Raw genomic sequence first — 26,375 nt, 5'->3', positions numbered from 1 at the left:
GAGTTGTAGTATATTCCTAAATTCATCACCTACAGCCGGTTGCTAAAACGTGGTTAACTACGCATACACGAAACATTTAGCGACTGTCTTCGAGCATTTACTTGTTCAGTTATTTCAGCATCTCCGTGAAACTTCCCCGAGCATCAAACAAACATGTGACCATTCGTGCTGACTTCTCTATACGCGTTCAATATCCCCTGTAGTCCTGTTTGGTACTGGTCCTCCACACTTGAGCATTATTCTTGTGTGAGTCGCATGAGTGTTCCGTAAGCAGTGTTCCTGAATTTTCCCCCTAGCCTAACATTGAACCTAATTCTAGCATTTGCTTTATCTGTCATTCAACAGTATGTGCTCGCACCATTTCATACCCTACATCTTTGTATCAGCCGACTGATTCCAATTGTTACTTACTGATATTACGGTCTTTTGTTTTGTGAAGTGCACAGCTTTACATTTCAGAACATCTTTTGATCACTTCGAAATCTTATCGAAATCCAATTGAATATTTGTGCAGTTCTTTTCATTAGAGCTAACCGCAACATTTGTCAAAGTGCACAGATTACTATTAATATTGTGTGCAGTGTCATTAATATACAACGCGTACAGAAAGTATCCCAATACACATTTCTTAGGCATATCGGAACTTCCTTCTACATCTGTCAATGACTTTCCGTTCAAGATATCGTGTTGCGTCTGCTCTAACAAGAAATCCCCAATCCAGTCACAAAATTCGGTTAATATCTCAGACGGTCGTACTTTCGGTACCAACCGTACATGTGGTGCTGAGCAAAATGTTTTCGGAAGACAATAAATGACCAGACTGCTTTGATGCATGACTCACGATATCATACGGACAGCACAAGCTGGGTTTAAAATGATCGTTGTTTTCGGAATCCATGAAGGTTGGCGTAGGGGAGATCATTCTGTTAAATAGTTGCAGAGTGGTTGGTGAGATAGAAAAATGTACATCTAGCGCTGTAAAAGTAGCAACAAGTGCACATGGTTTTAACAGAAACCATCAGTGACTCTATAACAATTTTCTGTAAGATGGGCATTAGTTGTCTACGAAAATAACTGCCAAAAACAAAAATACTACTATTTATCGACAGAACATTTTGTCAGTAAAATAAAAATGAGAGTTTTTGATGATGAAAGATGGTTGTGATGCAGCTGAGTTTTGCTCGAGTCACGTTGACCGAAGGAAACCGAGTGGCGCTGAAGCGAAATTTTGTCTTCCAGGGTGATAGGCTCAGCTCGAACAATACATATACACTTCAGTCTGTGGTAGAATAATTCTAGATAATATGAACAAGCATGCGCTTCTGTGTTGAAATAGTGAAAAAATGCGTAGCAAATTCTGTTGTTAAATTTTAGTTTTAATACAAGGATTGTACGGAGCAAATGGAATTTTAGCCGGTTGATCATGTGGAATTTTGAAGTATTGTTCCACTGCATCAGATAGTAACTATACTTTTCGAGTTTGTGTATCTATTGTTCTAGAAGAAAAGGCAAACAACCAACCTGAAAAATGAGATGCACAGTAAGAACGAAGAAAACTCTCGTCTTCGGCATTGGAGGGGGCATGCTCGTAGTGGGAGTGTTCTTGGGAGGATTCATGAGCATGATAGTGGACAGTATTTTAAAATCTGTGAGTATTTAATATTTAATGAAATGTGTTTTATTTAAAAATATAACTTTCCTAACAATATTTTTTCTCTCTCGTCAGCAACTAGTTTTATCTGAAGGTTCGACAAGCTACAACAACTGGATAGAACTTCCCATCCCGATGTACATGGAATTCTACATTTTCAATGTTTCCAACGCAGCTGAGTACGAACAGGATCCAACAATTAAACCGAATTTAGTGGAAATGGGACCATATGTATACAGGCAAGCTTTTTTCTTCTTTTGGATTATTTGAGAATCTAAAATCTGGAAATGATTAACATGTGCCGTTTGACTATGGAGGAATAATCACTTGTAACTTCAAAACGTTCATGTTTTCAGGGAATATCATAAAAGAAATATCACAGCCTGGAATGAGAACGAAACGGTAACTTTTCAGACTATAAGAACATGGTACTTTGATGAAAAAAATTCTGTTGGCCCTGAAGATGATCTTGTCACAACTATAAACGTCGTGCCTGCGGTACGTAGAGACTGTTTCCATCGCAATTGACTGCCGAGTTTAAACAATGCAATTACTGAGAAAATTCTTCCTTGGCATGCAAATTTGCTGGTTTTGGTAGTATTAATTATGACTGACTTCTTTGTAGGGTTTTTTTTTCGTTTTTGTACCATTCTCCCAATTCTGCATGATTACTAGAGTCTTCATGAGTTTCATAGTCTGAATAGTCTTTGATACATATCTAGTCTGTTTCTTATCTCACAATTCTTTTGGCCTATTGAGCCCTCCCCCCTTTCCCACTTTCCCTTATTAGCTAACTGAAAGTTATACATGCTTTAGTAGATAACCCACAACTTTCTCATAGTGCTGGTACAGTTTACTATTTTCCTTTTTTAATACCTCCCCGTCCCGTCTTTTAAATGACTGCTTAATTTGGATATTCTCTTATGACATTTCCAGTTCCTCTATACGTTACACTTGCATAGCTTGTTCTGATCTTAATATACAGTGTCAAGAACTTCTTTAATTATACTTTAATACATTCTACCATCGGAACTCGTTACTTGAAGAAACTTTTGGTGTCCTAGATCTGGCCGTCAACTGTGGCCGAGCGGTTCTAGGCGCTTCAGTCTGGAACAGCACGACCGCTACGGTCGCAGGTTCGAATCCTGCCTCGGGCGTGGATATCTATGATGTCCTTAGGTTAGTTAGGTTTATGTAGTTCTAAGTTCCAGGGGACTCATGACCTCAGATGTTGAGTCCCATAGTGCTCAGAGCCACTTGAACCATTTCCTAGATCTTCCACTTCATATGCCCGCTTACTTTGCTCTTCCCGTAATGTTGCCTCTTATGCTTGTGGAAAGGCTCAGTTCTCCTCCCATCTGAGTAAGGTTTTAATGTTCAGATTGTTTTTATTCTCGTTTGTCTCAATTTTAATCACTTTATTTAAGTCATGTTTGTCAATAATCAGAACTTTGTCCTAAACATAATGTGGACGGACTCCTAAATTTCTCCGAGGAAACTGATCAAACATTCCATGGGATACTGACTTGAATTAAATGTCATTTTTCTTAACTGTTTACACAATCTGACTGTTTCTTAGACTTTTGCTCTTGCCACATTTTCTATTGTATTTCCTGTTTAACAAAGATGTCCACAGTATTATAATAATTACACTGAAGCGCCAAAGAAACTGGTATAGGCATGCGTATTCAAATAGAGATATGTAAACAGCCAGAATACGGTGCTGCGGTCGGCAACGCCTATATAAGACAAGTGTCTGGCGCAGTTGTTGGAATGGTTACTGCTACTACAATGGCAGGTTATCAAGATGTAACTGAGTTTGAACGTGGATTTATAGTCGACGCACGAGCGATGGGACACAGGATCTCCGAGATAGTGATGAAGTTGGGATTTTCGCGTACGACCATTTCACGAGTCTACAGTGTCCTTCAGGAATTCGGAAAACATCAAATCTCCGACAACGCTGCGGCCGGAAAAAGATTCTGCAAGAACAGGACCAACGACATATGGCCTCCTCAGGAGACACCGCCTTAACGTAGCGCTGTCTGTGCGGGCGAGGAGGTTTGTGTGCTCTGGATCCAGAGGGCTATGCCAGCGGTAGCGTAGCTACCAGCAGGGTCACCCATGCTGGACAGGCCGAAGGGGAGCAACCGGACCAAGTGTGTCTCACAACGATCTATCAATCCTGTCTCTTGTCCTATCCTATCCTAACCCTATCCTTTTACCTTGTCATTTTCAGTTCCCTACAACATAGAGCAGGGAGGGCTCTAGAGGCGTGGTGAAGCCAGTCTCCCTAAGGGAGTAAACCCGATACAAATCCAGGTCCTCCAGGTTGTGGGTTGGTCATGGGGCTAACAACACCATATCGGAAAAAGCTCATTGTACAACAACCAATTCACAGAGAGAACCGGACTGTCTCAACACAACTAAGGCAGGTCAAACGACAACAATTTTGGCATATCGGAACAGGGAATGTAACAACTATCTTTCAGGCGGGAGCCAGTAGGAAGCTCGAGGAGGAATTACTGAGGTACCGAGTTGCTGTATCAGCACTGCAAGAGATAAAATGGAAACAAACAGAGGTGGTTGATCTCCAGCATTATACCTTGATCAATAGCGGGGAAGAAGAAAATAGATTGGGAACAGGTTTTATGGTTAAGAAGTCCGTCAGTTACGCCATGGTGGAATATGAAACAATAAACCACAGATTATGTCGATTGAGGCTGAAGGGAAAATTCTCCAACTTGTCGCTGATTAGTGTGCATGCCCCAACGGAAGATGCAGCTGAAGGAGAGAAAGACGAATTTTATGAGAAATTGGAGCAAGAATATGATAAGCTGGCAAAGTATGATGTCAAAATTATCCCGGGGGATTGCAATGCTAAAGTAGGTAAAGAAGGAAAGACGAATTTTATGAGTAATTGGAGCAAGAATATGATTAGCTGCCAAAGTATGATGTCAAAATTATCCTGGGGCATTGTAATGCTAAAGTAGGTAAAGAGAAAGGCATATATTCATAGTAATCATCTGGAATCAAATAACAGTGGTTGGAAACTGACTGAATTTGCTTTTAGCAAAAGACTAGTGATTAAAAGCAAGTGTTTCCCCACACAAAGACATTCATAAGGAGACTTGGATATCACCAGATGGGTTGACGAGAAATCAAATATATCATGTACTGATAGATGGACGACATGCCTCAGATATTTTGGATGTGATTAGCCGCAGAGGGGCGGATATTGACTCAGACCATCTTTTGGTAAGAATCAATACCTTAGAAAGGATTGCAGTTAAAGCCAGAAGGGCTGGGTTGGAGAAAAGTAAGGTCTACAGTGTGAAGATGCTCAAAGATCAAAAGAAAAAGGAAGAGTATAGGAACAAAGTGCAAGAGAAGTTGCAAAGGATCAGCGGGATGGAGGGAAAGGATATCAACGTGCTAATACGAAATTAAGACAGCTTTGAATACAATAGCTCAAGAGGTACTTGGAAAAAGACGAAAACAGAAAAGAAACGGATGGCTTGATGAGGAGATGTCAAAGGTGCTAGAGGATAGAAATCAAGCTCGACAAAGTATGTTACGGAGACCTACACGAAATAATGTGGCTATGTTTAAAGAGAAGAGAAGGGTAGCTAAGAATTTAGCGCGGATTTGAAAAGAGAGTAGAGGAAAGGGAAAGGATGGATGAAATACAGTGAAAATAAGCAGGGGAGAAAATTCTTTTATGGAGTGGGACGAATAAAGAGAGGATGGACATGGTGAAAGATGAGACAGGCAGTTTGATAGTTGGGAAGGAAAAAATAATAGAAACATGGGCACAACAATTTGAAGTGTTGCTGTCAAACAGACACGTCGTAAGTGAAGAGAGAAATGAAGGGGCTAGAGAAAAAACTGAAAAAGAACAATAGTTGGATGGAGATGATGATGCATCAGACACACAGCCACCATCGATAGAAGAGCTAAGAGTAATTATAAAGCAACTTGGGAATAACAAAGCTCCTGGACACGACATGGTAACGGCGGAAATGATAAAACCCGGAGATGAAATATTAGTACGGAGGATACATAAAATAATTACAATGGCCTGGGAAATAGAGAAAATGCCAGAGGACTGGATGTTAGCAACCATCTGCCCTATACATAAGAAAGGATCACATATGCAGTGTAAGAGCTACCGAGGAATATCTCTGCTCAGTATCGTGTACAAAATCCTTTCTACGGCTATAAAAATTTTCAAATGTGCGTGAAATCTTATGGGACTCAACTGCTAAGGTCATCAGTCCCTAAGCTTACACACTACTTAACTTAAATTATCCTAAGGACAAACACACAAACCCATGCCCGAGGGAGGACTCGAATCTCCGCTGGGACCAGCTGCACAGTCCATGACTGCAGCGCCTCAGACCGCTCGGCTAATCCCGCGCGGCTCTACGTCTATAACAAGGAGAGTAAGTAGAAGAGTAGAAAAGATTCTAGGCGAGTACCAGGTAGGTTTTAGATCTGGGAGGTCTACAGCTGACCATATCTTTACAGTACGTATGATGCTAGAGAATACTTACGTATTTAATGTAAGATTCGAATATCACTTTATAGACTTTCAACTGGCCTATGACAGAGTTAAAAGATCAGCACTGTGGGAAACAATGCAGACATTCATATTTCCTAAGAAGCTAATAAAATTAACTATGATGACCCTGGAAAACAGAAAAAGCCAGGTTAAAGTTCAGGGTTGTCTGTCGGGATCGCTCCCAACGGAAGAACGCCTAAGACAGGGAGACCCATTATCCCCAGTACTATTCAACCTGGTATTAGAGAATGCAGTAAGATCAATAACCACAAACCCAGGAGGCAATATTTACAATAGACTACTGCAAACCTTAGGCTATGCAGATGATGTAGTAATAAGTGCTAGAAGTATGAAGGCACTCACATCAGCCATCAAAGAGTTTGAAGCCGCTGCCAACAACCTTGGTTTAGAAATTAGTGAGACAAAATCTAAGAATATGGCCACTGAGAGAGTTAGCAGAAACACAGATGATCTACATTTAGAAGGGTACAATTTTGAAAGAGTAGATAACTTTATTTATCTTGGCTCAGTAGTAACATCACAAAACGAAGTGGAGGCAGATATAACAAACCGAAGTAAGGCTGCAGACAGATCATATAGATCACTATATACCATGCTCAAAATCAAGAACCTAAGTAGCAAACTAAAACTGACATTCTACAAAATAGTGATCAAACCAGCAGTGAGGCATGGGTACTAATAGAGGCTCTGGAAAAGAAGCTAAATGTATGGGTAAGGAAAGTGCTGAGGAAGATGTTTGGTCCTGTAAAAGAAGGTGAGATATGGAGAATTAGGACTAATGAAGAAATAAGGGCTCTGTATAAAGAACCTGATTTGGTAACCTCAATCAAAATTGGAAGGCTTTGAACATGTCCAGCATATGACAGAAAAAAGGCTCCCGAAGAAGATGACGATGGGACATGCTGGCGATAGAAGAGGGAGAGGAAGACCGAGTGTGAAATAGCTGAAAGATGTGGAAGCCGACCTGAGAGCAGTGGGAGTGACGAGGTGGCGCAGGCGTGCTGAAGACAGAGACGATTGGAAATCTGCGATTGAGGAGGCCAAGGTCCTCAGAGGACCATAGTGCCGTGGAGTAAGTAAGTAAGTGAGTAACGACATCTGAAGAGAATCGTTCAGGGTGAAAGAAGTGTAGTCTGTTGTGGCGTAACAAGACAGCCACGCCACTCGGAAGTAGCCGAAAGGCACGCGTTAACTCACGCAGGCTAGTAGATAGGTCTGAAACAGGATACGTAACGAATGCTATAAAGAAAAGTACGTAGCTCCTGGAATACTTAACTTTAATCCATCCTTGTGGTACATCGCTCTTGACGATACAAGTGAGACTCTTTAGATACAAGCTATGTAATGCTAATGGCGCCTTGCTAGGTCGTAGCCATTGACTTAGCTGAAGGCTATTCTATCTGCTCTGCAAATAAGCGAGGCTTCGTCAGTGTGCATCGCTAGCTACGTCGTCCGTACAACTGGGGCGAGTGCTAGTAAGTCTCTCGAGACCTGCCGTGTGGTGGCGCTCGGTCTGCGATCACTGTCAGTGGCGACACGCGGGTCCGACATGTACTAATGGACCGCGGCCGATTTAAAGCTACCACCTAGCAAGTGTGGTGTCTGGCGGTGACACCACATAGTCCTTCCGCAAATTGCTGCAGATTTCAATGCTGGGCCATTAACAAGTGTCGGCGTGCGAACCATTCAACGAAACATCATCGAAATGGGCTTTCGGAGCAGAAAGCCCACTCGTGTACCCTTGATAACTGCCCGACACAAAACTTTACGCCTCGTCTGCGCCCGTCAACACCATTATACTGTTGATGACTGGAAAAATGTTGCCTGGTCGGGCGAGTCTCGTTTCATATTGTATCGAGCGGATGGACGTGTACGGGTATGGAGACAACCTCATGAATCCATGGACCCTACATGTCAGCAGGTGGAGGCTCTGTAATAGTGTGGGGCGTGTACAGTTGGAGTGTTTTGCGTCTTCTGATACGTCTAGATACGACTCTGACAGGTGACACATACATAAGCATCCTGTCTGATCACCTGCATCCATTCATGTCCATTGTGCGTTCCGACGGACTTGGACAGTTCTAGCAGGACAAAGCGATACCCCACACGACCAGAATTGAAGCAGAGTGCCTCCAGGAGCACTCTTATTTATCAAAACTAGACATGATTGTCTTAATGGGATTTCCGCGATCGTTCTTTAAATAAAAATATGGCATTTCCGTCTTTGATCGCTATTTTTTATTTTCAATGACCGGTTTCAGGCTAGCTGCCCATCTTCAGATCATACTCGTATATTGCAGTTACAGAGTAACTTGTCAGTACAGAACTATCGGTTCACTGTCACTGACAGTGAACCGATAGTTCTGTACTGACAAGTTACTCTGTAACTGCAATATATGATCTGAAGATGGGCAGCTAGCCTGAAACCGGTCATTGAAAATAAAAAAATAGCGATCAAAGACGGAAATGCCATATTTTTACACTCTTATTTGTTTAAACACTTCCGCTGGCCATCAAACTCCCCAGACATGAACATGAGCATATCTGGGATGCCTTGTAACGTTCTGTTCAGATGAAATTTCCACCCCTTCGTACTCTTACGGATTTATGGACAGCACTACAGGATTCATGGTGTTAGTTGCCTCCAGCACTGCTTCAGACATTAGTCGAGTGCATGCCACGTCGTGTTGTGCCACTTCTACGTGCTCGCGGATGTCCTATACGATATTAGGCAGGTGTTCCAGTTTATTTGTCTCTTCAGTGTATTACTGTACTTTAATTTTCTCATTTGACTATTTCAATCATACAGAACTTTATGATAACAAGCACTTTGAAACTTCCTGGCAGATTAAAACTGTGAGCCGGACCGAGACTCGAACTCGGGACCTTTGCCTTTCGCGCGCAAGTGGTAGAGCACTTGCCCGCGAAAGGCAAAGGTGCCGAGTTAGAGTCTCGGTCCGGCACACAGTTTTAATCTGCCAGGAAGTTTCATATCAGCGCACACTCCGCTACAGAGTGAAAATCTCATTCTGGAAATATCATCCCCGCTGTGGCTAAGCCATGTCTCAGCAATATCCTTTCTTTCAGCAGTGCTAGTTCTGCAAGGTTCGCAGGAGAGATTCTGTAAAGTTTGGAAGGTAGGAGACGAGGTACTGGCAGAAGTAAAGCTGTGAGGACGGGGCGTGAGTCGTGCTTGGGTAGCTCAGATGGACAGTCTGCCTTCGGCAGTGACACAGTGCGGACCGTGTTGCCCGCCGGCCGCGCTGTGGTGCCCGCGCCTGTTTGTTTACGCCGGAGCAGCTTCGCGTTTGCGGTGTTGTGAGTCTAGAACTAGATGGCACACTCGTACAGAAAAACGACTTTGAAGTTCAGTTTTGCGAACGACTATACACGACCAAAGGCACACGAGATTGAACGTTTTTTAAGAGAAGAGGTAAAAATCGATCCACAGGAAATCGTGGGAATCCATTTATCGATCGTTTCAAGCGTTGTCTATGTCAAGCTTATTGACGAGGCTGCTTGCGAAAGACTTCTACAACGATCACCGAACGGGTATAGTTTCTGTCATGCCGACGGGAATGTTGGTGCGGTTACGGTCGATCGCGCGGGAATGGGGATACGCACTATACGGATCTTCGAACTTCCGTTTGAGGTCCCGTCTGAACTTTTGAACGACGCCTTTCGACCATACGGTACAGTTCTATCCCATGTGGCCGAAAAATCGACGAGTTTTACCACATACCCCGTCCTAAATGGGGTGAGACAAATACGGATAGAACTGCGAAAGCACGTCCCCTCTTATTTGTACATTGGAGGTTGTCGAGCGATTATAATCTATGATGGGCAACCTCGCACTTGCTCGGGGTGCGGGAAAGAAGGTCACGTCCGCTCGGAATGCCTCCAGCGACGTTTAGTGCAAACTCCACGGGATGACGTTCAGGCGCCACAACAGATGACTGTCTTACCGTTGACCTTTGTGGAAGCCCTGAGAGGCGATGTGAGGGAGATTTCCGATGGGCACCAGCAGCTGCCCCCTATAGAGAACATGGACACCAACGGACTGGAACACCGACCACCGGTTCCACCACAGCAAACACAGGACACCACACAAGAGACGCAGCTGACGGCCGCTCCAGGCTCATCCGTGGTGGCTGCCAGTGCTTCCACCGAGAGCGTGATAGGCCAGGCCCAAGACGGAGGATACGCACCCCAAACAGCCGATGCGGAAGCAAGGCAACGGAAACAGCATTCGCCGAAGAGAAGAAAGAAGCGTCGACTGACTTCTGCTGACGATAGCCATAGTCCCGAGGGGACAGTGGACGACAACGACAGTATCGACCTGAGACCAGTGGATTCAACAGATACCGAGAAGACGGTGCAGGAATTGCACAGCGACGATAACTTGAATTCTCCTTCTGATGACCGGAAGGCAGAAGTGGAGATGACAACTGTCCAACATCAGAGCGGTGATAACGTTGCCTACCATCCTTCGGCCAGTTCCGGAAATATGCTGGGGGACTGGGCGCAAGAAATGGACCAACAGGAATAGAATGAAGATACGAACGCGACGATTGAGGACAGTCCTGGCCAGACGCCGGGAGGGGCCGGGGAATATTGAACAACTTAGTGTGGTGAGGAGCGCCGGGGGTGCAGATAGACGACAGCAATCTGGTTTTCAACACCATCGCTTGATGACATCCCTCTACAACTGATGAACACACGCCAGGCGTACCGCATTGCAACGATAAACATTAATGGCATTCGGACACCGCTTAAAATTCAAATGCTGAAAGATATGTTACACGCTGCGGACGTGGATATTATACTCCTATAAGAAGTGCGTTTCACATCGCCGCCGGAGTTCTACGGCTACGAGGCACATTATTCAGTGCACGATGAGAGTGTACGCGGTGTGGCGATCCACCCCAGGGAAGGAATAGGATCGGAGGAAGTCATGTCTGTCCCTTCGGCACGTGGAATAGCGATCACTGTCGACGGCGTTCGTTTCATCAATTTATACGCACCATCTGGCTCCACAAAACGAAGAGAAAGGGCGACCTTTTACACCGAAGAGATAGCACCGTTGTTCGCTGGACGCTATGATAACTATGTAGTGGGCGGCGACTTTAATTGTGTCCTCGACCAAAAGGACCAAGTACCTCATTATGTGCCATGCATGGAACTGCGTGCTTTGATTACCGAAATGGCGCTTGTGGATACCTGGGAACTGCAGCATGGTGACAGAACGGGTTATACGTATGTAACGGAACACTCGGCGAGTAGAATTGATAGAACGTATGTGTCACGAGCTCTACGGACGGCGATACTTGATGCCGAAATCTGGCCAGCGGCTTTTACGGAGCATCTGGCGTACGTCTGTACGATTTAAACTAACACGTCAGAAGATATGGCGGAGTAAGAGTCCCTGGAAAATGAATAGCGCCCATTTACGTAACACTGCATGTCGCCGGTCGATAGAGGAGGTCTGGGAGACCTGCGTTCGCCGCCAACGAGCATACACCTCGGTTCTCCAGTGGTGGATCAAATGCGCAAAACCAACGTTACGGAGAACGTTGATACGATACGGGCAAGACAAATCGCAGTGGAACCGCACGACGGCGAATTTTTATTTTACAGCCCTGAGGGAGCTGATGACCCAACAACCATCGCCGGAAAGGCACACGGCCATGCGCACGATAAAAGCCAAGTTATTACAGCTGACGAGACTAAGAATGGAAGGGATAATGGTACGGGCGAGATTGGCGGACACAGTTGCTGCCGAAGCCCTCTCCATGCACCACGTAGTACGTGAACGCCAACGACGACGAAGGACATTGATCAGGGAACTAATCTCTGAAACTGGCCGGCAAGTTGTGAACCAGCGTGATATTGCGCATGTGTTTACTGACTATTTCCGCCAGTTATACGGACCTGTACAAGTGAACCACGAGACACTACATGATATCTCCGAAATGCCAAAAAAGGACCGTCTCTGGATACAGAGGCTTTCACCACAGCGATAACGGAGGAGGAGCTGACAGACACAATTGCCAGGGGGGCTCCGAACAAGTCCCCAGGGCAGGACGGCTTCCAAATTGAATTTTGCCACGCCTTTGCATACCTCATGGGAGGAACGTGGATTCAGATGTACAACGAACTCCTGTTACCGCAGACTGAGATACCTGCCGAATTCAAGGAGGGTATCATCATCCCAATACCCAAACCACGCGGTGGCAGAAGGCCAGGAGATTATAGACGACTCACTCTCTGGAACTGCGACTATAAGATTTTCGCGCGCATCCTTGGGGCTCGCCTACGGTCCTAAATTTATGATAGACTCCTCATAGATCAAACATGCCTCGGCGGTAAGAGTAACGTACATACAGCGCTCGGTGACTACCGAGATATCATCGCATTAGCAGCGGCATGCCGAGTGCGTGGGGCACTCGTCGCTATTGACTTCGATCATGCGTTCGACAGAGTGGATCATACCTTTTTGCACGCAGTGATGGGCAGATTGGGAATCCCACAGGCCTTCATTCTAATGATCATGCGACTGTTACACGGCGTGCGATCAAAGGTCTCGGTGAATGGGCGGGCCACTGGCTACATTGTTATTTCTAGGTCAGTTCGTCAAGGTTGCCCCCTTTCGATATTTTTGTATGCAGTGGCTTTCCAACCCAGTCTATATGCTCTCCGAAGACGGCTGGAGGGAGTGCCGTTGCCACAACTGACCTTTCATTGCCGCGCTTATGTTGACGATGTGATGCTGATGGCAAGGACAGGCGTCGAAGTACGTACGGCGTTGGCATGGATACAGCGATACGGGATGGCGGCGGGAAGCGTGCTTAATCTACAGAAGTCGCGCTGCATGAATGTCTGTCGAGGATTAAAACCGGGGGAGGAACGCCCGCTCATGTTAGTTAACACCATAAAATGTCTAGGTGTTCCACACGGATGTGCAGTGGACAGCAGCGGATAGCTACCGACGCATATTGAAGCTGATGCGGGCAATCGTGCTGTTATAGAAATTAAGAGCGTTGGATATGATTCAGAGGGTGACCTATGTTAACGTATACCTAGCACCGAGACTCACTCACGTAGCGCATGTCCTGCCTTTAACGCGCACAATGGCATCACGGATACAAGCAACTTTCGGAACTTACGTGGGTGTGGAACACCTGTTTAAGATCCAATACACAACGATTACGCTACCACCTGGAGAGGGTGGACTTGGTCTGGTGAACGTATACGAAAAGGCACGGGCGTTATTCGTCAGTACGATTTTACGGCAGTGGCGCGGTCAATTTCGCAATAGCTCGGGTGCGTTGGCCGATGTACTAGCGCCCACTTCAATGCTGCCCCCCGTCAATGTGGGCCATATTTCACCGAAGATGTCTTTTTTTTTTTTTTTTTGAGCTTAGCTATGTCAGAGAATCCTTCCCAACAACGAATACCGACGACGCGAGATGTATACCAACTCTTACTGCGCCTGTACCCCAGGAATACCCTGGAAAAGAAGTACCCAGACAAGAACTGGCGACAGATATGGCACGTTATACGGAACTTTTACCCCCCAACGTCGATACGCTCAACATGGTATGTGGTGGTAAATAGGAAGTTCGCAACGAACCAACGGCGGCACCCGATTCATTTGGCAGACACTTCACTATGTTTAGGCTGCGCAACAGTGGACACTGATTAACATCGTTTAGCATGTAGTGGGACGGCTCCGGTGTGGCACTTGGCACGACAGATATTGGCGTTCCTGTTACGCTCCGCCCCTCACACAATTTCATCAGACACACTTTTTTTCCCCCAAGAATCTTATTTTCCGGCCCAAAAAACCAAAGCAGTGACATGGGTACGGGGAATGGTTGTGGGCTACGTCTAGAGCGAATCGGAAAAGGACAAAATGGATTTTTGGCATTTTCTCCTTGATGGACACACGAAGCTGCAACAGCATAAGAAATATAGGCAACACTTCGCTAATTACCTGCGAGTCGGCCAGATGGGGTGTGACGGGTGAGAGATGAGATAGACGAAGAAGCCGAGATAGACATCGATCACTCTTACGGACCCTTAGTTAAATTTCGAGAAGACGACCCAGCCTTACACCAACGTCTGGAGAACGGGTCGATAGATGGCTCTTTTGCTCTATCGAATGTCGGGTCGTGAGCAGGTGTCGTCCCCGACACGAATTTCATTTCATTGCTAGAGGAGCATGTTTCCTTTGTTTTTGTACTACCCGCGATGTTTTCATGTCTTTTTCATTTGGACATTTTCAGTTTTATTCATTTCCTTACTTAATTAATTTTCTAATTAGCCACTATTTGTCAACATTTGGATATTGCAGACACTATTTATGCGAAAGTATAACAAAATGTATGTCAGCAAAGGTTGTAAGTCTGACATTGGGAAAAAAAGTACCGTTGAAGTCTCAGTCTGAGCTTCAAACCACCTTTACCCCATTTTTTCTTACTTTAACACATTAAAAAAAAGATGGTAGAGCACTTGCTCGCGAATGGCAAAGGTCCCGAATTAGAGTCTCGGTCCGGCACAGTTTTAATCTGCCAGGAAGTTTCATATCAGCGCACACTCTGCTGCAGAGTGAAAATCTCATTCAACAAGCACTTTGTGTGACGGAACAATGTTATTATCATTATAAATACCATTGCCAAAATTTGCTCGCCTCCGTCGGTGAGTGGGAAGGATATCCAGCTACCCTGTGGAGGAGCCAAATTCAGTACCCGGAACTGCTAGAAATTTTTCGTTGCTGGGAGGACTGTAACGAACAGCAATCAGTCTCGTGATGCTAACTGAGAAGATACTTGAGTGAGAACTAGCGGCCCCACGATATGAAAAGCTGACAGAGACCGGAGAGCGTTATGCTGACCCTACACCATCCGTACCACACCCGAATGACGGCGTTGAACAGTCTTTCAGCCGTGGAACGAGTAGCTGGTAAAGATTTGTGAAATAGCCGTATGTCGTAGTACCACTGCTACGATCCGAAACAGCCTGAGTACCACTATATCTCGATTGTTTTCAAATATAGTAATTCTGGAGACGAGGTAGAACGTGTTACTTCTTTTTCACGCTCATGAAACCAGTATTCTACATTTTTAGTGGAAGAGATGGAGGCGTTACTCCAGGAAGATGCAGTCCTCAAATTGAAACAGTGTCTGTGTTATAAAATGAGCTCAGTGCCCTTACAAAGTTTCATGGCATTCGTTACCTTACCTCTCAGGCCGACCACAGGTCCCACTAACGATCCCTATATTGCCGCCCCAAACGTTAAAAAGTGTCACCATATTCAATAGTTGAAAGAAAAAAATCTGCATTGTGGTGCTGAATATGTAAACACGTCCTCTGGTAAGGAACAACATTAAAGCAGACCAGTCGAACTGCATTAAATATTTGCCAGTCGCTACATTGGTTCACGAAATTGACTGGCGTGCTTAGGCCAGCTACATTGCTTCTCATTTCTCTACAGCTGCCGGTCAGAACCATGTTGCAACTGAAATATCGTATCAGATGTGAAATTAGTTGTATAGTTCGGTTTTTAGAGGCAAAAAATCTCAAAACTTTTGACAATCACCGCGAAATTTGTTCTGCATGCGGATCGAATGTGATGAGTGAACATGCTGGGTATCAATGGCGTCATTTGTTTAAAGGTTACAGACTCCCCTACCATATTTGAACCTACACAGAAGTTCCTCGGTTCAATCGCAATTCCGTAGAAAGCGGCGTAGGTGACGTACAGTATACTGGACAAGTCTTCCCACCGGAGACTGTGCTGGTTAAGATGGTGCTTTCTTCGACTACCTTAGTGAACCTGCGCGTAGATTTTCCTCCTACCTCTACTATACCAAACTCTTGTAGGTGATGTCCCCAAAAGCAGATCTGGTACCGCATTGGATTCTTCAGAAGACGTAAGCAGACGACGTGTAATTCTGATTAGTGGTGCGGGTAACCAGTTTCTATTAAATAAGCCCCAGGGTGCCATTAAATTGCATTTATTTGCCACCACAGTAAAATAGTATCAGTTTAGTGTAATGAAATGATTCCTTTCACAACGTTAATAAGTTCCCAGAGCATGGTAAAGCCGAATATTATACATGAACAGTATATGCATGCATTCTATCACTAACTCTCACATGTGAACAGGCTCAGAGTACACCCTATCGCCGACTGGCGAGCTTGTTGCACAACCGAAATCTCTTGCTTACATCGTAACAGTTATTCATCCTTTGCACATCTTCGGTAACTTAACAATAATCATTTGTTTACTGAATTCGCTAGTTTACTGCACAGCGTTAGTATTGTGGTGAAGCCCTAATGATTCAAAGCCTGCTCTTAGCACCAGTTATGCCAAAAGAGGACTTTAATCATTAATATTTAATAAAGTAAAACAGCAGTGGTTCCCCTACATCTTTACTGTCAAGTAAGATCCGTTCCCAAGGCTCGCGTTCCCCCTCTCCACTCTCGTGATTCGCCATCGCACCTCGTTATCACTGCCTCCGTGGGAACCGGCTTATTTTGCAGACCTGTTCAATGCAGTGAACTGACTTCGGCTGCCTTCCGAGTTTCAATAAATGAAACATTTGTAAAAATAAATACCCCTCAAAACGAGGGACACCTCACAGGGCAAAGGGACGAATGTTAATTGTGATGACAGAACTTGGTTTACATTTCTAGTCAGCAACGATATCATATAGAAAATTGACGTGATAATTCGCGAAAACTGACGGTTTGCAGTGTCTCGTCATTAATCGCAGATTTCTATGACCATTTTACGTGAGATCGTGACCAAACAATAATTAGCGTACAAGTTCTGTGTTCGTTGGGTTCCAAAACTAAGAAGTATCAGAATTTTCTGCAGAGAGATTTGATGTTTTACCAGATTCCTGAAGTACACGGTAGACTCGCGAAGTGGTCATACGCGAAAATCCCAACTTCAGCACTACCTTGGAGATGCTGTGTCCCATCGCTCGTGCGCCGAATATAACATCACGTTCAAAAAAATGGCTCTGAGCACTATGGGACTTAACTTCTAAGGTCATCAGTCCCCTAGAACTTAGAACTACTTAAACCTAACTAACCTAAGGACATCACACACATGCATGCCCGAGGCAGGATTCGAACCTGCGACCGTAGCGGTCACGCGGTTCCAGACTGTAGCGCCTTTAACCGCTTGGCCACACCGGCCGGCTAACATCACGTTCAAACTCGCTTAAATCTTGATAACCTGCCATTGTACCTGCAGTAACCGATCCAACAACTGCACCAGACACTTATTGTCCTATATAGCCGTTGCAGACGCAGCGCCATATTATGTCTATTAACATATCTCTGTATTTGAACACGCATCCCTATACCAGTTTCTTAGACGCTTCAATGTATATAGAGATAATCCCACGCTTCTTCAGTCAGAGGATAGCATATAGGACAGCTACAAAAGATAAGATCATTACTAAATAGAGAGTTGTGTTTATTGATTATGTGTGTGTCTGTTAATCAATTGCCGGCCTTTGGTGGCCGAGCGGTTCTAGGCGCTTCAGTCTGGAACCGCGCGGCTGCTACGGTCGCAGGTTCGAATCCTGCCTCGGGCATGGATGTGTGTGATGTCCTTAGGTTAGCTAGGTTTAACTAGTTCTAAGTTCTAGGGGACTGATGACCTCAGATGTTAAGTCCCATAGTGCTCAGAGCCATTTTGTTAATCAATTGACTTTTCTCTGTGTCCACCTGCGTGTGCAAAGGAGAATGCAACAAAATTCTACCCAGCGCCAGTAACCATGATATCTAGGACCACTTACAACAGTCGTGGGCCAGCTTGCCTTAGGAGAAGATACAATGGCTCCATGAAAACCATTTCCAACCGAATTTGTGAATGCATTCAGGCTAGAGGGGATGCAAGGTGTAACTGATAGTGGGCTTATGATTTCAAGTTCTTTGTACGTTTGACTCGAATTTCTTTATGGCAATTTTCTGCGGCAACTCCCCACTTAGGCATAAATATTCATTCAGGAAGAGACAGTAATTAGCACTGTGTGTGGACACGCATATTTCAGGCAACTCTTCAACCAACTGAATGTATCTACTACAGCCTCGCACTACAGGAACATAGGTATACTGTAAAAGTCGTTGTGATTACTCTGTACACGCAAAGAAAATACTTTGTCGCATACACTAGACTTTATTATAATTTGTCTGAAACACATTGGCTAAGAATTAAATAAAAATTGTTGCCATCCCAGATTCCGACCCTGATTTTCGGTTTCCCTTGATTGCTGGGCAAATTGCGGAACTGGAACTCCCCTAGCAAATACACTACTGGCCATTAAAATTGCTACACCAAGAAGTAATGCAGATGATAAACAGGTATTCATTGGACAAATATATTACACCAGAACTTACATGTGATTACATTTTCACGGCCGGCCAGAGTGGTCGTGCGGTTCTGGGCGCTACAGTCTGGAACCGAGCGACCGCTACGGTCGCAGGTTCGAATCCTGCCTCGGGCATGGATGTGTGTGATGTCCTTAGGTTAGTTAGGTTTAATTAGTTCTAAGTTCTAGGCGACTGATGACCTCAGAAGTTAAGTCGCATAGTGCTCAGAGCCATTTTGAACATTTTCACGTAGTTTGGGTGTATAGATCCTGAGAAATCAGTACCCAGAACAACCACCTCTGGCCGTAATAACGGCCTTGATACGCCTGGGCATTGAGTCAAACAGAGCTTGGATGGCGTGTACAGGTACAGCTGCCCATGCAGCTAGAACACGATACCACAGTTCATCAAGAGTAGTGTCTGGCGTATTGTGACGAGAGAGTTGCTCGGCCACCATTGACCAGATGTTTTCAATTGGTGAGAGATCTGGAGAATGTGCTGGCCAGGGCAGCAGTCGAATATTTTTTGTATCCAAAAAGGCCCGTAATGGACCTGCAACATGCGGTCGTGCATTATCCGGCTTAAATGTAGGGTTTCGCAGGGATCGAATGAAGGGTACGGCCACGGGTCGTAACACATCTGAAATGTAACGTCCACTGTTCAAAGTGCCGTCAGTGCGAAAAAGTGGTTACCAATGGCACCCCATACCATCACGCCGGGTGATACGCCAGTATGGCGATGACGAAAACACGCTTCCAATGTGCGTTCACTACGATGTCGCCAAACACGGATGCGACCATCACGATGCTGAAACAGAACCTGGATTCATCCGAAAAAATGACGTTTTGCTACTCGCGCACCCAGGTTCGTCGTTGAGTACACCATTGCTGGAGCTCCTGTCTGTGATGCAGCGTCAAGGGTAACCGCTGCCATGGTTTCCGAGCTGATAGTCAATGCTGCTGCAAACGTCGTCGAACTGTTCGTGCAGATGGTTGTTGTCTTGCAAACGTCCCCATCTGTTGACTCAGGGATCGAGACGTGGCTGCACGATCCGTTACAGCCATGCGGATAAGATGCCTGTCATCTCGACTGTAGTGGACTGTTAAGGCAGCCAGTCCACAGTGAAGTAGCCGAAAGGGCACGCGTCTACTCACGCCGTCTGGCGTTAAGTCTGGAACAGGATTCGTAATGAATGTGATAAAGAAAAGAACGTAGCTACTAGAACACTTAACTTTTATATTGTCCTTTGGTATACAGCATTCTGGATGATACAAGTGAGACTCTTTAGATTCATGAAGTAACTAATGGCGCCTTGCTAGGACGTAGCCATGGACTTAGCTGAAGGCTGTTCTAACTGTCCCTCGGCAAATGAGAGAAAGGCTTCGTCAGTGTAGTCGCTAGCAACGTCGTCGTACAACTGGGGCGAGTGCTCGTTCGTCTCTCGAGACCTGCCGTGTGGTGGCGCTCGGTCTACGATCCTGACAGTGGCGACACGCGGGTCCGACATGTACTAATGGACCGCGGCCGATTTAAGCTACCACCTAGCAAGTGTGGTGTCTGGCGGTGACACCACATCGACTGCTAGTGATATGAGGCCGTTGGGATTCAGCACGGCGTTCCGTATTATCCTCCAGAACCCATCGATTACATATTCTGCTAACAGTCATTGGATCTCGACCAACGCGAGCAGCAATTTCGCGATACGATAAACCGCAATCGCGATAGGCTACAATCTGGCCTTTATCAAAGTCGGAAACGTGATGGTACGCATTTCCCCTCCTTACACTAGACATCACAACAACGTTTCACCAGGCAACGCCGGTCAACTGCTGTTTGTGTATGAGAAATCGGTTGGAAACTTTCCTCATGTCAGCGCGTTGTAGGTGTCGCCACCGGCACCAACCTTGTGTGAATGCTTTTAAAATATAATCGTTTGCATACCACAGCATCTTCTTCCTGTCGGTTACATTTCGCGTCTGTAGCACGTCATCTTCGTGGTGTAGCAATTTTAATGGCCAGTAATGTACAAAATCAAGTGTGGGGGCTGTCACTGCCAATACATATGGCAAATAAAACGGACGTTTGCTATCAGATTTGGAGAACACCGGGATCTAATTAATTCAAAGTCTACTTTAAGCAGCCATCTTAAGGCCTGTAAACACTCATTCCCTGACATCAACAAAAACCTCAGCATCTCCGTCACCATACAAAAGGACGCATCCTTGTCATCCTTGAAATAATCGTAATTTTGCACAATATGAACCAGAAGTCCGAGTTTGCGCTAAATGAACAAATTACTATTTAAACACAATTTTATTCTAAATAACTATGGATTTCTCAAGCACTAAATGCTTTGCACTTGTTTTAAGTGTCGCAAGAATTCCTTCTTTATTAACCGAGAACTTCTTTTATCATTGTTAGTCCCATCATGTAACATTACTTTCTGCTATTGTATTTTAATGACTATGTTGTCACATGGATGCCACTGTATCAGAATTTTAATGTTGTTATCCTCCACATGTGACCTAGTTTCGTTACTCGCCTACCTTAGTTGTTATTTAGAGACTCTTTTGCGTCTGACTTATTTTTATAACGGTTGGTGCCACGTGAAACACCGTTCTGTTTATATGCCCACATTGATAATCCTCTTGTGTATATCAGTTTTATCCTGACTAAGCTTTTTATATTAAGATCTTGTTTATTGATCCTAAAGAGGAGGCCATACATGATTAGCGATTTCAGGGGTTGAGCAACGGTGCTCATGTCATCTGTCGTCTTGAAAATGGTTCAGTTCCGAAGGCCTCTTGTCTTTCGACCGTCACAAATGAAACCATCAGCTTCGTGTGTATGACTGCATATGATTGAATGTACAGTAACGAAAATGGAAAGAAAATGTACAGTTTGGAAGAAAAATGCAAGGAAGAATACTGCGTGTATAATGTGGCACTACGTATTGACAGTTATACACTGTCTGACATCCAAAGTAAAAAATATTGTGCTATTAAATTGCATTTTCCACGATTCCCATTTAAAGACCGATTGAAAAAGAATATTTTGTAATTAGTATTATTTTTAATGCATATTTATTTTGTTACACTCAGCACCAAGCAGCTAAATTAGAAAATAAAATATGAAGATAACTTACAGTTTATTGATTAATTAGAAGTGCTAATGCTACTTTAAGTGCAAAGGACATAAACACATAATGCATAAAGAATGAGATATTTATTGTTGTTACTCAGAAAATGTGTTTACGAAATCTTCTGTGTTTTTAAAACGATTGTCGTCTTTTACAGGTTCTTAACTACATGTCTCGTCACATGAGTACTGGGAAAAAGCTGGTTGTTTCGTCACTTTTGGATATCACTAACGAAACAATGTTTGTGACCAAATCTGTGAGGGAATTAATGTTCGACGGATACTTCGATCTTCTGCTCAACTTTACAAATGAGCTGTCATTACCAATTCCATTTGAGGAGTTCGGATACTTTGTTGATGTACGTAAGCAAGATAACATTATTTTTACTGAAATTAAGCAACCATCAAATAATGACAATCAAAAGCATAAATATTTGCTGCAAACTCATGCCAAAGTGTTTCACATTATCACCGATAAACGCCGAGAGGTGGTAAGTCACATACAAAGGATAATTTTTTGTCAAGGAACATTTCCTTTGTAATCCATCGTTTATGTGCTACTCTGTTCAGACGACCATAACATACTGAGAATGAACAACAACAGTTGTGCATATATCACGTTATTTAGAGACGTCTAGGAGCAAATTTACGGAAGATGTTCAGAGAATCTGTTCTGAGCCTCATTGCATACTTGATACTTTCCAAATAATGACTGTCCGACTCCCTCGAGTGTAGTCGTAATCTGTCTCTGTCGAGAAGTGCATCATCGATCGGAGCAGTCAGTTCAAACCAAGTACCTTCCTTCACTTTCTGCCAGTCTTATGGTTTAAATGTTTGTATTCTCTTACGCCTGCTTCATTTGCTGCGGTTTTTATATTTTCTCCCTCCGTCGTTAAATTCAACATCTCCTGTGTTATCCAGAAATTTCCGCAAGGCCTTGCCTTTTTACCTATGTGATCGTCTGCTGTCTTCCCTATACCCTGTTTCATCTCTCAAAGCTACCTATTTGTAATATTTCCGATCCCCCTTCCCTCACCCAGTTTCAATCCATTGTTGTCTGATGCTCCATCTGTAAGTCTCAACAACGTCTGATTCCTTCAATTTATCCAGCTCTCTTCTCCTTCATTTGCTACCTTTCTGTAATTTCTCCAGTTTTAATCTCCAGTTAATAACTAACAAATTGTGATCAGAGTCTACATCTATTCCTGGAATTGTCTTGCAGTTGAAAATCTGGTTTACAAATCTCAGTCTTACCATTATACACTCAGTCTGAAACCATGCAGTGTCCCCAGGTCTTTTACACCTACACAACCTTAAAACAAGTGTTAGCCATGGTCAGATTATTCTCTGTGCAAGATACTACGAGACAACTTTCTCTGTCGTTTCTTTCCTATTTTTCCTTGTCTTTCTTTTTCTACGATGGCAAATTTTCGTCTCCCTAAACTATTTGAAAGATTTCTTTTACCATACATTTTCATCTCTTGACATGTAAATTATTATTATTTTGGTGGTTGTTGGCTACTGGTTATTGTAATGCCGGTCATTGTAGCTTACCCGCCCGCCTATTTTCTCATTATTGTTAGGCCTACTCCTCCATTATCCCTATAAGATTTTGTGTTCATAAACCTGGCCTGACAGAATGTACTGTTCTTCCTGCCACCTCAGTTCATTAACTCCCACTACATCTACCTTCAACCTACCAATCTCCCTTTCTAATTTCACTAAGCTACCCTCTAATAGGCCGGTAGAATGCCAGTTTTATTTTTTCCGATGGCATGTCGTCCGGCTATCCGAATGGGTGACTATTTTACCTCGGAATATTTTAAACAAGAGGATGTCAACGTCAGTTACTCGTACAGTAAAGCTGTATGCGCTCGGGAATAAAGTAACTGCTGTAATTTCCCCGTGCTTTCTTTCGTTCGCATTACCAGCACAGCAAGGCCATGTTGGCTAATGTTTAGAAGACCCGATCAGTCAGTCATCCAGACTGTTGCCTCTGCAGAAGCAAAAAGACTGCTGCCCCTATTCGGCAACCACGGATTAGCCTGGCCTCTCCACAGGTACCACTCCGTTGTGGTCACACTTACTTTATGGGTATCTCTGAGACACCCAAGTCAGCCCACCTCGTCAAGGTCCATGGTTCATGGAGGTTCTCGAGCTTTCTGACGCCAAATGTCAATTGCATGTAGTTCCCTTTGCAGTGTTCACTCGGAAACGACTGGTTGGACCTGCATTCACTTACAGCATCAATATCTGTAGGGTTTCAAACCGATTGTCATTGATAAAGGCGTAACACTCGTCTCTCGTCCCTGTCGGTTTGGATATTTATTACGACCACTCTTCTTACACCAACTTACATGGCTGCGAGTGGTACCCCATTCTTGTAGACGGTACTTTCTGGTACACCAACAAATCGGGGAAAGTCATTCACAGTATGTTCATCGGCATGTCCAAACACGATAGCTCTTTTCAGCCACTTTGTCACATCCCCATGACGACAATCTCACTGCGCTGATACCCTATGATAGACTTGCACGTACACATCATTTCACAGCCGTTGTTGGTCATATGATCACCTGGTTCAAGTTATACAGCGCTTCGAGGCGCTGTTTTAAGTGGGTAATTAATATTTTATCCGGTTCGCTTACATAAAACGTGACATTTACATTTCACGAGTGAAAAAGATTATATGCGAAAGAAGTAAATCTTTACAATTACGTAAATGAGCAAATCTACGAAGACAAACTGTTTTTTTCTCCAAAAATTTGATTCCTATGACTTCGTCATTAGTGCGTTTCTTTTGAACACCTCGGGTTTTGGAGACCTTACCTATTTTTTACCGCATCCCTTCGACGTTTCAACATACACTCCTCCCTTATCTGCAATCCGTCAGCTCCCCCTTTTCACAGTTGTAGAAGAGTGCGCTTCCTCCAACACTGCTTTCTTTTGCTGCACGCTCCCTCTGAAACCCGTCGCCAAGCTGTTAAAATCCTGCCATTATTCAGCATCTACGCGAATTCTTCCTCTTCTATCTTATATTGTACCAAATTCCACACCTAAGAACAAATCCCCTGGCCTTTTGAACTCCATCCTTAGTCCAGATAACACACTACAATCTTTTCAAGGAATGGTTAACACCGCAATAACTGACACTCACCGCAATATGGTCACCAGTAAATGGAAGACTTTTAACACACAGTCTCATAATACCTGAGAAGCATCACTCATGCTTGCCACTTTTAGCCCAATATAAAACTTTAGTGTTTTATCCTTCAGAGTGAAAGTCAAACAGATTTTGCAAGGTGACTGGCACAAGAGTAGGAAGCATTTGCTACTTGCAGCAGTTGTCCGTGAGAGAGAACATTGACTACTGCTGTTCTTACGGTATCTATTACCCTCCCGAAAATGAATACGAGGTTGGCATTGCGATAGTGTATTCTTTATAATCGTTCAGTCAATGGCGAAAATGAAGTTTTTCAAGTAAAGTAAATCTGGGAGAGATGGCTAACATTTTCAAAATCGCATATGTAAAGTCCCATAGTACACATCTAGTAAAACTTCGATTTGTTCAATTAAACACACCAATTGTCTAAGACATAAATTTTTTTGGATTTTTTTCAATTCGACATTTAAACGTACTGTGTGACAATAAAAACAATTTTACATTGACATGCGACAAGCTAAAAACTGTTTCCAAGTCAAAACCTAATATATATATATAAGCATATAATATCTATAAGCATATTTATGGTTATAAATATGTTGTGGGGTGGAGAAAAAAAACGATGAAATGTTAACAATAGTTTTTAATGATATCTACGTAGTTCACTGGTTTGTATAACTAGTTTACTGACAGTTGAAAAAATTAAAACTAAGACATATAATCGATTTATCTTTAGTTAATACACCCAATAATACTAGTGAAATATCAAATAAAAAAACAAAGTTAAGATTTACGAACTTATTTCATCTGGTTTTCTTATTATTTCCTCTGCCACGCTCGATACAGAACGTATAGAAAATCGTGCACTCCCCCTGTAACTGAAACTTACAAGTCGCACAACTTTTTTCCGGTATAATTCTCCACACTCTTTACACATATGTAGGGACATATTTTTTTATTCTTGCTAAGTCATTTGAACAAAGATATAAACAAAACAGAAATTTTTCACGTATTTGAAGCTGATATTCGATTTATGCTGCGAGTATCCGTAACGAAAAAATGTGTGGCATATGTACCAGATTTTATTTCGACATGTATCCCAATCTGCAGGCGAGAGACATTGCACCTTTCGTGACCTTGGTAGCCAAATTGACAGCACTGGAACCAAAACGCTGCCAATAGGACTTACTGTTAATACAACTGCTCAATCATTTGGAAATATTTAACTATTTAGCATACACTAAGAACTAATAGTGACACTGAAAAAAGTTTTGAAGGGATGTTTATGGACTTACCTGAGCTATTCCACCAGAGCACATAACTTCCTCGATCGAAATGCACACATTTTTATAATGGCTCGGTATCCACTGAGCAATTGCAATGTTGATAAGTGCACACTCTGTTGGTGCTCGCCAAAACTATGAGGGATGCGCTATAGACCGCAT

The 26,375-nt window shown here is 43.7% G+C and overlaps 1 protein-coding gene across 3 annotated transcripts in view; it reads left to right on the top strand.

Moving 5' to 3' along the window:
* LOC126198924 (protein croquemort-like) overlaps nucleotides 1-26,375 on the top strand; it is a 103,498-nt gene that overhangs the window by 11,005 nt on the left and 66,118 nt on the right. For 2 of the 3 annotated variants that reach the window (XM_049935558.1, XM_049935561.1), the window contains exons 2-5: nucleotides 1,501-1,648; nucleotides 1,727-1,890; nucleotides 2,008-2,149; nucleotides 21,926-22,126. In XM_049935558.1, coding sequence (XP_049791515.1) covers nucleotides 1,529-1,648; nucleotides 1,727-1,890; nucleotides 2,008-2,149; nucleotides 21,926-22,126 — 627 coding nt within the window. In that variant the 5' untranslated portion in view covers nucleotides 1,501-1,528. The remainder of the gene's footprint in view (nucleotides 1-1,500; nucleotides 1,649-1,726; nucleotides 1,891-2,007; nucleotides 2,150-21,925; nucleotides 22,127-26,375) is intronic. The other variant, XM_049935560.1, reaches the window with a different exon arrangement.

This window comes from Schistocerca nitens, chromosome 8, assembly GCF_023898315.1.
Source record: "Schistocerca nitens isolate TAMUIC-IGC-003100 chromosome 8, iqSchNite1.1, whole genome shotgun sequence".
NCBI classification, from domain to species: Eukaryota; Metazoa; Arthropoda; class Insecta; order Orthoptera; family Acrididae; genus Schistocerca; species Schistocerca nitens.
This window is presented reverse-complemented; position numbering and strand designations above follow the sequence as displayed.